This window comes from Astatotilapia calliptera, unplaced genomic scaffold, assembly GCF_900246225.1.
Source record: "Astatotilapia calliptera unplaced genomic scaffold, fAstCal1.2 U_scaffold_13, whole genome shotgun sequence".
Lineage (NCBI taxonomy): Eukaryota > Metazoa > Chordata > Actinopteri > Cichliformes > Cichlidae > Astatotilapia > Astatotilapia calliptera.
This window is the reverse complement of record NW_020535652.1, coordinates 26,557-39,790: the sequence shown is the minus strand read 5'-3', so window position 1 is coordinate 39,790 and position 13,234 is coordinate 26,557. Positions and strand designations below refer to the sequence as shown.

Sequence of the window (13,234 nt, the reverse complement as noted above, 5' to 3'; positions counted from 1 at the left end):
TTCATATGCAAAAAAAATGATTGCGCTAGCTTACGTGGTTGCAGAGCTACCGGGATTTAAAAATAGTTACGCAAAACAGAGCGTGCCCGCTCCGATCGGCTGTAAAGGGTTAAATATTGTTGGTGTATTAGAAATATTCTTGTTTAATTATTATTGTTATTTACTTTGAACAATTTTACATGGATATTTATTTGATGACAAAGTTAGTGTTATGAACATACATGTTACAAATACCTGTAAATAAAGTGAGTTCAGCGACAATTACTGTTTTTTGTAATCAATTTATTCATAGCAAACTTTTAAACTAACATAACACATATAACAATGTAACAATATATATTCAAATAAATACATTTCTCATTTTGTAACTAATCTTTCAAGAAGTGAAAACAGTCTTTCCATCCTCTCCCTGCTCTCCTCTCCTCAGCCTCTCTTTTGCTGCCTCATGTCCTCTCTGATGAGGTCTAGCAGCTCATCATCCCTATCTCTTTTTCTCTTCCTCGTCGCTTTTGTTTTGGTCACCCACTGCTGCGCTTGGCCCTGGAGGTAATTAGGACAGGAGGCCTAATGGAAGGCATCTGTCCTATTACCTCATCCATGAGGGCAAACCAGGACCAAGTAGCAGCAGTGGGCTTCCCACTAACTCCCTCTCCTGACCCTGAATACTTGCAATCCTACAGGCAGAGGAAATCAAAAAAATGTCAGTAGACAAATACAAACAACATAACAACTCTTAGTAATATTAGATTTATTAACCCTTTAAGACCTACCATTTAAGAGGCTTATCCCTCAAAACTGTAAATACAAAAAAGTTGCACAAAATAGTTTCCTACCACAGGAAATGTATTTTGAGTGTCTTCATAGTTTTACTTTTGAGATACACCAATTTTATATACTGCAGTAAAAAATAAAAATAAATATTATAATGATGTAAATTTGCAAATAAAACCGCATGTGCATCAAAATAAACTATTTCCAGCAATGCAATTTGAGTTCTAAGCATCCCAGAAACTATACATAAAAGTATGAAGTCAAACATGACTTTAAAAAACACCAGTATAGGCTTATAAGGCCCTGAAGGTAAAAAACAAACAAAAAACAAAAAAACAAAAAACACAAAATGGCGTCAATTCCTGTTTCGGGCAGGTAATGGCATGAGCTAGTTCGCTGTTCATAACACGTAGAAAGTGTTATGAACAGCTGATCGGATCGGCAAAACGGAGCGCGCCCGCTCCGACCGGTCTTAAAGGGTTAACTTGTGTTCTTAAGAATTATCTTCTTGATAACACACATCCATACTTTGTAAGTTATCCCATTTCTTTTTGGCCTGCAAGGGGGAAACTTTCCCCTCTGGGCCCATCTTCTCCAGAATTATCCTGATCACACAAAATAAATAAGAGAAGAGAGGAAACCATGGCAACTACTGTATGTTAATCCCTAAATCCACAAGTTTTCACTGCAGAACACCCGAGGAATACCATCTGGACATCACAGGTTCTGTACAGCATGAGGGTTAATAAAACCGTACTCATGTTAATATGATGTGTTCCACAACAATGTCACAAAAAGGTTAATTCGCAAAAATCAAAATTGGCTGTATGTAACCAGCAATACATCAAAGTTTGGTGCAAGGGGCATCGAAGAAACTATTTGCAAAAGATGTATACAGTGAATATTAAAATATTTAAAAACTAATCTGATATACCTGACATAATTTTGAGTATAGTTAGTTTCTATTTATGTGGATATTGTACATGTGTAGCATTCATTTGATTTTGACTCAAATACATTTACATTTTTAATGGTAAATACCAAAAAAAAGGGGTTTTATAAGAAACAGTTTATTTAAAAAAATTCAGGAACATTGTACATGTACTGTTTTGTATTTAAGTGGTTGCAACCTGTTACTGTAGTGCACAAAACAAAGTCATGAAACATGTCACCAATATCCATTTTATGAAAGTTTGACCATATTTGACCCTAAAGAAGAGGTCAGAGGTCCAAAGTAACCTGATATTTACAAACCCCATGTATCATTCTCTACATGCTGTCAGTACCAACAATGACACAGTTTTATATGAATGGCTCTATATAACATTAACAATACTCTGACTTTCAGGTTGATCTGTTGAACTCAGGGAGAGGTCAGAGGTCAAACGTGACATGATATTTAAAATCTTTATAATTTAAAAATGTTGTTACACAGTGCACTTGTACAAGTGTACAAGTTTTAAGACTTTTTGTCAATTTTCCACCAACAAGTCATAAAGTTGACCTTGGTGGACGCAAACCAGATTTCAATGGATTGTTATAACATCATCCTGCTCTACAGCCTACAGAGTTTTTAGAGCTGTTGTGTTTACAGACAGAACGTAATGCAAACACTACCAAAAACATGAGCTCCTTGTTGAAGGTAATAAGAAACTGCTGAGCTATCTACACATGATCTGTAGTGATCTGATGCAACATGCAATCAAGGTCAACCGACCCTGTGTTCGTTGTGCTCCGTGTTTATCTGATAAATACACCAAGGAATGTGCAGCAATGAACGTTAGAAACTGATCAGACTTGAGTGTCTGGTTTGCAGTGACTCGTTAATCATTGTCTCAGTTCCTGTTTCCTGCTCGGCTCCAACGATTCATTTCACTTTAACAGCAACAGTTTGGATCACTGTGTCTTTATCTGTGGTAAGTCTTTTTTTATTTATTTGTTTGGTTCTTTGTTGTTTTGTTTTTTGATTCAGAGAACAAACAAACAAGAACCTTATAAAAAAAACACTGAAATGTGTGGTTAAAGAAAAAAAAAGTAATTTTTTTTTGTTGTTTTGCTGTCAAACTGTGAGCACATACAAGATAACAAATGTCTGTCAGTTGTTAAAACCTTACACAAAGCTCCAAATGTAGCAGCAAAGTGTGTGAAAAGCTGTATTTATGTTTATAAAGAACTGTTCTTGGAGTCGTGCAGAGACCTGCACTCAAAGCAGGACTTTGTCTATCGAGGTGACTTAAAAGAAACTCTGAGCTTTCAGTTGTAGGTACTTATGTGCCTATAAGTTACACTGCTATGGAGCAGGTTAGTTTCAAAATAAAAGATCATAGTCTAAACTTATCTGTGTTCCTGGTGAGTGTTTGATGGGTCACCTCCAGTCTTGGCTGAGCCTTTGTGCTTTTCTTTAATGTATTTGCCAAATAGAGATAAAACACAGAGCTGACTGCAGCAGCAGGTTTCTCAGATTTTCTTTCAGGCTGGTGCTGATTGCTCTGCTGTGTACAGAGTGGGCGGAGTCAACTCACATGAATTGTTTCGGTTTCTCCTCTGAAAATGATTGTTTGATACAAACTCTTGAGAACAAAAGTCAGTTTACTCCTTAGAAAAAATCCTGAAAGTTTGGAGGTGTTTTGTTGATTTTAAGCTTTAGAGTCATCAGGTTTGTTCTGCACTCTGTCAATCAAACCTAGAGAGCTCACTTTTCTACTTTTAAAGGAAAATATAGTAGGGGCTGGATGGGTGAGAGCACTAGTCCAAAGACTCACAGTTCATGCTGAAAAAAAACCCAAAAACAAAACCGGTTACCCTGATGATGACATATCACCCGCAGTCAGTTGTGGGAGTGTGAGAGTCAGGCATTAGTACAATGTCAGCAATGTTACTCTAGTCAGTGAAACACAGGAGCGTTTGGCTGTGTTATAGCTTGCAACATGGATTTTTGCCAGAAATCTTCTTTTTTAAAATCTAGAGTCTTTTAGTCTTTTACTCATCCATAGTCTGCTTATGCATTTTGCACCATTTCGATACCTTTGTGTACAAAAATCTACAGTCTCAAAATCTGCCAGAAAAACCTCAACCAGCAATATTTCTTCTGCTTTTTTTTCATATATCACTTGTATTAATGTATTCACAAGTATTAAATTATCTTCTGGATTTTAAGCCTTTAAATTCCACTTTAAATGTTTGAATCATTTACTATTTATTGAAAAAACTCACAAAAAATAAATTTCCATGTAATAAATTGGATGAGGATGGGACATTGGGGGTGATTAGGTTATTGGACATGTCAAAGAACAGACACAAAATGGATTGTATTGCATTATTATTTTTTGTGTAGTGCCTCTCGATACAAAAATGCCCCATTCACTTCTACTGAAACCACATTCTTTAAATCTCTCTGCCATCGTAGTATAACACCATGCATCTTGTAATGTCAGGATTTCCCTAGCACCTGTAAGAATAATCTCTGTCTGTATGTTCTTTGCTGATTCCAAGAAGGATCCACAACAGTGAACAGAACTAAATTATTGAAGGCAGACTCATCGATGCAATTGAAGAAGAGGACAAGAGAAAAAACAAGAAAAACATAAAAGTCCTTCCTCACCAGTCACAATATTTAAAATAATTTATTTTTTAAATAAATGCATGATCATTTGTGGTTTCTACTTATAATCCTGATATACAGTTAGCTCTCGGTTTTTGGTGCTCAGAAGGAGGACATGTAACTCACTGCCATGGTGGTGGCTGTGAATGCAAAAAGAGATGAGAAGACAGCTCTCCAATTTGTCAGTTTCATCGTTGGAGGGAAGCTCCGGCTTGTTTGCCTTGATATTCCCTACCAGTATTATTCATGCTCTGCTGATACAGAGTATGGATGATACTGGGCAAGGGAGTAGGTTATGAAAAAATTATAACAAGTAAGTTTGACAACCTGGAGCCTCCTTGTGTTGATAAGGACAATTGAGTCGGTCATCAAATCGGAGGTTGGTGCTTACTACCTGACGTGGTGGCCCTGAAGATTGGTTACCCATTATGCTCATCCCACAGGATGGGATGAGGATAGATTCCCCTTTGGACTGATACACATCTGCTAGGATGAGAAGTCCTGTTTTCCTTATATCTCTTCACATCACTCCATCCTGACATCGAATGCCTAACTTGAGGTTTGTCATTTATATAATCAACAGCATCATGTCAGGAGAGAAGAAAAGGTCAAAAGAAGAGGCCACATGATAGATTCTTAAAATTGAATATCTTGTGGGCTGGGGGATGCCTGAATGAAGCACAACATCTATGGCACATAAAAAAAAATTGCAAGTACAAGTATTGAAGCACAAGTAAAAGTACAAGTATTGTATTTTGAGGAGAAATTTATTTTGAGCAAAGAAAGGCTCAATTTGAGTGAACAAAATTTATTGCTGCGTGAAAACAGTGTATTTCAGTGTTTGCTATTATCCATATATACATACAGTATAATCTGATCATTTTTGTAGCAGCCTTCAGGATCTTCATGTATTAACATGCTGTTATTGCTCCCGGTGAAATGTTTCCTCCTGAATTTAAATATTTTTATGTTAGATTTAATTCAGAGTCAGCTGTTTAAGTAAGAACAAAACATTTTACATCAGGGGATATGACAGGTGAAATTGAAAATATACTGACAGCTCTACAAGTAAGACTTCAGTATTAAATAAAACGGTCCAGTTATAAAGCTGAACTTTAATTTCAGCCAAACCAATTTACTCAGGAACAAATCAAACACTGAAATAAACCAAACATGAACATTTAGAAGTTATCTAAGTGACTTATATATCATGTTTAACCCGAGTAGCGAAAGACCGAGAGGGAAATGAAAAATGATGAAAATGATGCGCTGGGATTCTGTGCCTTTACCACCCAGTCAGCTGGTGGGTAAAAGCCATCTCGAAAAACGTCAGAGCACTTTTGCAAATATGTGATGTCTTGATAAATCAAGCAGATGTTCGAAGTTTACACAGCAAAATTCTCACCTGAAAGTATCTTAAAAGTGCCAGGGCTCAATGGCCCGTGAAAAAGGAATGGACTCAAGCACAGAACCAAAAACCAGAGGCTGAGTGGCGGGCGATGGAAACTATAGCGGACCAGGAACACTGGTTAAGGGTTAAGCGAAACACGCTGAGGAACTCAAGACAAAATGCGAGGCAGAGAACTGATTATGGCAAGCAGACAATATGGCGACGGTTCATTGTGAGCGCTGGTCATAAATACTGCTGCAGTAATTGCCAACAGGTGAGGAGCAGGGAGGAGCAAGGAGAGCTCCACCCAGAGAAGGAGAGCCGATGCTGTGGAAAATGACTCAGACTCACCCAAAACATGACAAGAAGTTTATTTTGTGATCCAGAAAAAGTAATATTTCAAACTTTTTAGCCGCGTTCCTCCACCATTGCCTCGTTTGAGTTTTGGACAAAATGCATTCTGGGATATTTGGGTTAGCTACAGTAGCTAGCGAGCTGATTGGAGACCAAAACAGCCAATCAAAAAAATTTTGTCCTAGTTTTTCTCTTTAAGAAAACACTTATTTTTAAAATTGCCGTGAGTGAGCTGAAGCTCTTTCTCTCAGACGAGGAATGGCAAATGAACATTTTTTTACAATTAATTTTATTTCATGGAATGGCTCATCCAATTGAAGTGCTGCTCTTGCATACATACACCAAGAAAACTGTATGCATTATATCTACACTTTACATAAAGACATCTAAACATAAATAGATGTGTTTCTATTTCTTTTCTGTCTTCTTCTCTCTGTTTTCACCTAACACTCTACTAACTAACTAACTGATAAAACTACACCCTCAGTTTCATATCACTCCTTGTACACAGTTAGTTATATTTGACACCTTTCACAAACATAATGTCCTTGTTCATTCCTAAACTCCTCAACACGGAACTCACAGCATGTACGATGTTGAAACGTATTCAACTATTAAAACACAGCTTAGACTTAAACTTTCAATTTGATTCATTTGTTCATTTAAACAAAGTTCAACTCATTTTATGAAAAGAACTGACCTTTGATATCAGGAACTATAAAGTCAACACAGGTTATTGTTTAACAGAGGGTTGGGCTGAGAGTGCACATTGTTTTATTACAACCTACTTTCTTTGAGCTGTGGGGAGGGTTTTAAGCAGTTCAACGGGTATGTAGATTTTTACCATATAAGTTACACTGTAATCCTTTCCTTCTTTATTTAATTTGACTATTTACTTACTTTACTTACTAAATTATCTAGCAGGTGTTTAAAATCTGATTAATCACATAAGCATTTACAGTTACCAGAGGCACAAAGAGTGTGTAAGCGGAAACATTTTTTGTAGTGAAGGAATGAAAGTAACATAATTATTATTTTTGGAAACTTGTGTATTCATAAATATTTAGAATGTGTATTTTTAATTACATGCTGTTATTGGTAGCAATTTGAAACAAAATCCATATCTTCTATCAGCATTAAATAGATAGTAAGTCTATTAATTGCAGACAGGACAATAGAAACCATGACCTATGCACAGACACAGCTTATTGGAGGAGGACCTCATGGATATACTGAACTCTGTATTACTTGTGTCTCTTGTCTCTCTACTTTCATCGCTCTATTAATTTGATCTCTTTAGCGGTTACTGGTAAGAGTAGATGTGGCAACCAGAAAATGTGAAAAAGGCACAGTACAACAGCCAATGTTTTATCACTGTTTATCAACAAAAACATACTTTTGTGCAAATTTTCACAGACCTTTGATTTAGTAAAAAGTGCTTTTGTTATTTTGCTTGTAGTATAATGACTTCACAAAGATGAGTAACTGGGCTGTGTCCAGATGACATGGTAGTTCTCATCAAGAGATAAGAAAAAAAAGTCAACAATTCCCAGCTTGTCTTTCAATTGAATGTCCAGATTTCCTGCAATGTTCTTGATCTCTCTTGTTACTGTTACTCCTGGAAAGGAGCATATTTCCAAATGATTAAAAATAAATTTTAACATAATTAAATACTTTTTTCAAATGTGATATTACCGTGACACTCTACAAATCAGTCTTTCACGGTTTCATTTTTTTCTATCGGAGAATGGCTTAATATAAAAAGTGTGTGTTTACTATGCCCCCCCCCCCCCCCCCCTTTTTTTGTTGCAGACATCTAGAATGAGTCCTATAAAGAATAAACATCTCTTGGTTTTGCATCATGTTGTTGCCGTCCTCCTTTTTCTAACACAAACTTGTGGTGGTAAGTTGCACACAAACATTTATAAAATACACAATTTAAAGTTCTTACCTGTAGTCTTCCACAGATGATGGAAACACACACTGTAACAGCAACAGTTTATGTTGATGTAGTTAAATAAATCAATTACACAGTTTGCTCAGACTGATCTTCACAATTACTAAACTGCTGAACTGTATGTGTCCCTAAATTTGTTAGGTCAGCATCAAATGATTGGTCCAACTCAGCCAGTAGTGGCCATGATTGGTGATGACATCATTTTGCCATGCCATCTGGAACCTGCTGTGGATGCTGTTGACCTGACTGTGGATTGGTCCAGAACTGACCTCAAACCTAGATCTGTCTATGTGAGGCGAGAGGGTGTGGAGCTTCTGACTGAGCAGAATCCTTTGTACACAGGAAGAACATCACTCTCTGTCAACAAATTGCAGTGTGGAGACGTTTCATTGAAACTCTCCACAGTGCAACTCTCTGATGCAGGAACATACAAATGCCTTGTACCTAAATTTAATGCAGAAACTGTGGTGACGCTTGCTGTGGGTAAGTTTCATTTAATTTAGATTAATTTCTTCACTTTGCAATTTAGATGTGAAGAAAGACTTTAAGCAATATAGATATTGAGGGTCAAAGGGCACTCAGAATGACAAGAGGGATAAAGGAACACTCGGGTCAGCTACAATAGAAAGTGGATCATTCACAGAGGCATATGAGTTGAGAATAAAAGTGCAATCATTCTGGGTAACCAAAATAGCTCTTACTTGGGCTAGAAAATACTTCCTGGACAGATATGTGGACTGAGCATATTGACATGAACATGACAGGGGAATGACTACAGAGTCATTGGCATTCTGGTTTTCTGGCCATTAGGGCACACAACCTGACCAGTGTAGCACATGGAGCAGCTGGGTTATTAAGCAGTACAACTGTTAATAACCCAGCAAATAAGAGAGATACATAACAAAAAAAAAAAGTACTTAGAATCACAGGGGATTTGTGCACCCACTAAATGGGCTTTTTGCCGACCGAGGGGTATCTGGCCCCATGAGAAAAACACTTAAGCCAAGGAGGCCCTTTTACCAAGATGAACCAGAGGAAAGCTGATTTGACAAAGAACTACTTGGATAGGTACAAGTTAATTTCAGTCTATATACAGGAACTTTGAAAAGAGAAAATGGAATAAATAAGAAAGATTATTAGAAATTTGACCAGTTAGATTGGCACAGTTGATGTCACATAGCATTGTGCCTCTCTATAAGCTTAAAAGGACAATTTGAGTTAAGGTCAATAAGAGAGACATTTAGGCGAACTGTAACTATTTTAAGAATTTTTTTTTCAGATATATATTTTGGCAACTACATTTCAATATTTTGTCTTTCATTCTTTTCTTTGCAGGTTCAGTTTCCTCACCAGTCATAGAACTCACTAATGTCAAAAATAAAATGGTGTTAGAGTGTAAATCTAATGGCTGGTATCCAGAGCCTCAGATGTTGTGGGTGGACAGTGAGGGAAAACCCATTTCTGTTGAACCGACAAAGAATGTCAGAAGTTCTGATGGCCTCTATGCTGTCAGCAGTAAAGTGACTGTGGAGAAAGGACAGAGCTACAGCTTCACCTGCAAAGTTCAACAGAAGAATATCAGTCAAATCAAAGAGACACACATCCATGTTTCAGGTAGAAATGCTTTTTTCTTATATCACTCACATTAATTTTCAGTTACAGAAAGTAGAATCTAGAACATTTTGTCTCCTTATATTCACAGGTGATCTCTTTATGGTTCAGTCTAATACTGCTGTTCACATTGTCATCAACTTGGCTGTCTGTTTAATAAGCGTTGGGACAGTAGTAATCCTAATATGGAAGTGTGAACAAAAGGAAACCAGTAAGTTCAAACTACATGGTACTTTTTTACCCCAACCTCAAATTATCATCAGGCCTTTTTAATGTCTTGTTTTAATGTACACTCAACAAAAATATAAACGCAACACCTTTGTTACTGCTCCCATTCCCCATGGGATGGACGTAGAGACCTAAAATTCATTCCAGATACACAATATAACCATCCCTCCCAAACAGTGGTCACAAATCAGTCCAAATGTGTGGTAGTGGGCACATCTGTTATATTGAGATAATCCATCCCACCTCACAGGTGTGCCACATCAGGATGCTGATCTGACATCATGAGTAGTGCACAGGTGTACCTCAGACTGCCCACAACAAAAGGCCACCCTGGAATGTGCAGTTTTTTGCGCTATTGGGGGTCTGGGGACCCAGAACCGGTCAGTATCTGGTGTGACCACCATTTGCCACATGCAGTGCAACACATCGTCGCATGGAGTCTATCAGATTGTCAATTTTGGCCTGTGGAATGTTGGTCCACTCCACTTCAATGAGACTGACTGAGATTGATTGCAATATCTTGACTCTCTGTCTGCATTTATAAAAGTGTCAGTTATTGGCAAGTGGTTGCCCGTCTGTCGGAGAGTAACTGGACTGGACTGGACTGGAGTCACGCTGTGATTATTTGTTTGCATCCAGTTTGCATCCTATTAGCAACCTGTGCAATTGCCTCGTGATCAGAAGTGAAGTATAGAACACCATCAAACTATAGAAGATCAACTGGTTGCCACAACCACCTGCTGAATGTGTAGAAATTCCACACGAGGAAGTTGCCTTGCTATTGTTTTCCTCTAGTGTGACTGAGACATTTTGGGGGCAAAGGTAAAAAAATTTGAGGAAATCACCCACTGTGAAATTATAGTTATAGCAACAATATAAATTAAAACTTTTTGTGTTTTATCCTTGTTGTAGGAATTGCGACCAAAATGTCATGTTCTCACTCATTTACGCATATAAACAAAGCAGTGCAAGAAAATGAAATGTGAAAATTAGATATGCATGTGTGTGATTTTGAATAAAATTGGCCAAAACCTCTCTGACTCACATGTAGCAGTTTCAGTACATCTAATGTTGTTTTAAATATCCTTCATTAGTGATTTCTGAACATCTATTTTCACTGAATTTTGAAATACATCTGAAAGTCAGTCCTTCTCAAAAGAAGACTTTTGTTCTAGACTCTACATTGTTGTAGGGTGGTAACCATAGTGTCAGTCTCTATAGTAATGCTTCAAATGTTTAATGTTTATTTCCATTTATATTTGATTACTGGTATAGTAAATTAATACTGTCAACACATGTGAACACATAAAAATGACTAATATGTTGTCCCTATTTTCCAAATATTTTTTTTTCCTGCAATTTTACTCACACAGAAATCAGCAAACATGATGAGGATGAAAACAAACTACATCAAACAGAGATGGAGGAAATATTACAGAGAGAATGTGAGGAAAAGAAAAGACTTGAAGATGAGTTGCAGAACAAGGAGGAGGACTTAAAACATGTCAGACAAACCATTGAAAAACTGATGGAGCAGAAGACATTTCTGAAGGACCAGAGAGAAAAACTCAACACACTACTGCAGGAGGACAAGGCAGGGATGAAAGAGGTCATGAAAAAGTTGGAGAAAGAGAAAGCCCCAACTTTTGACAAAGAGAAAAAATTGCATAAGCGTGAAGATAAAAAAACTGACCTGGAAAAGAGAACAGAAGTACATGAAGAACTGTTAAAGATGACAGAAAAGCTAATGGAGGAAACAGAGAACATTATAATCCAAATGACAGAAAGAAAGGGAAACCTAGAAAAAGACAAGGAACAAATTATTAAACACTTGAGAGAGAAACAAGAAAATGAAAGAGATTTAGAAGAAACTGTCAGAGAAACAAGCGAGAGACACTGAACAGGTGTGTAAGTTTTTCTTTAATATATTTCTTGCTAAAATCACATGGACAAGCTGTCGTGTTGTGTTCAGTTTACATTCCCAGTGCCTTCAGTTATGAACCTAACCCGTTTTTTGCTTTTCTTCCTCAGCAAAGGACAGAGTAACACGGCAAAAAAACATGGATTTTGCTGTTTTTTTTCCTCTTGCTGTCATTTTGCAATGTGATGCCTAATGTTTCTTTATTTGTTTGCTTTAAATTTATACATTATTAGTATTATTATATTATTATACATTTAAACAAGAAATGCAGTTTGACTGTATTTTATCACAGGAGATAAACATTTTTGTGATTCTTTAAATCTTTTGTCTGTGTGAAAGTAAGAATTAGAATCAGAATCACAATCAGAATGGGGTTTATTGCCAAATGTTGAGCAGGTTTACAACATTAGGAAATTGCTGCGGTGCTTCAGTGCAAACATGGTGTCATAAATAACATCAATTATTACACAGTGAAAGCAAGAAGAAAAATATGCTCTCTGTATTGTCATGAGACCTGGGGTAGAAAAACTCCCCCCTGGCCGCCTCCACATCACAGCTAAGAGATATTGAAGGTCTTAATAGTCAGACTTATGTGAGTAAAAGTGATCAAAGTTCTAAAACAGAGCTTTCATCTATTTCCTAATAATTAAGCATTTTATTCTTAATCAAGATAAATAAAATACAAATGTGATCAATATATTAATATAATTAATATTATATAATTAACATAGTCTGAGTAATAAAAATAACTGTATTAATGTCTGAGTTTTGTGGTGAAATGTGTGAGTGCTCATGAGCAGATTCAACCGTGGCAGTTTTGTGTTTCTAATAACAGGCCTTACCAAGAATCTGACCTTGGTTTGTGTGTGTGTGTGTGTGTGTGTGTGTGTGTGTGTGTGTGTGTGTGTGTGTGTGTGTGTGTGTGTGTGTGTGTGTGTGGTGCAGGATGGGGGTGAAAGAGACACACTGGAACCACTAATCTCAGAAAGTGTCTGAAAAGAGATTATGTTACAATGAATCTCCATGTGAAAATGTGCTAAAAACAAATTCTGCATGTTAAGAATAACAAAGGAAACGTAATAAATTGAATTTAAGGTTTAAAAGTACAAACGTTGTGTTAAATCATGTAGGTCAGACATACAGAGAGACATAGAGAGACAGATAAGGTGTGGGTGGACATCGGATGATTAAATGTCAACAATTTGACTGGATGTCCAAAATGTGAAGATGTGATGCCCAGCAGGATAGGATGGACAAAGGGTGAGAGTTATAAGTATGGGGTGTAAAAGAGATTCTGGATTCTTCCCTTCTGTCTTCTGTGAGATGATCAGTTCAGAAGATTGGATCTAAGAGTTGAAAATTCCAGCAGGGACGCTGACAGGGGTAATGGAAATCCAAACA

At 37.0% G+C, this 13,234-nt stretch overlaps 1 protein-coding gene across 1 annotated transcript; it reads left to right on the top strand.

Moving 5' to 3' along the window:
- Nucleotides 1-2,612: 2,612 nt before the first annotated feature.
- Nucleotides 2,613-12,040, top strand: LOC113017468 (butyrophilin subfamily 3 member A2-like). The gene is made up of 7 exons (XM_026160617.1): nt 2,613-2,687; nt 7,929-8,019; nt 8,215-8,556; nt 9,409-9,687; nt 9,776-9,895; nt 11,286-11,816; nt 11,944-12,040. Exons 2-6 carry the CDS (start codon nt 7,938-7,940, stop codon nt 11,810-11,812), a joined length of 1,350 nt encoding a protein of 449 aa, XP_026016402.1. The 5' UTR covers nt 2,613-2,687; nt 7,929-7,937; the 3' UTR covers nt 11,813-11,816; nt 11,944-12,040.
- Nucleotides 12,041-13,234: the final 1,194 nt, after the last annotated feature.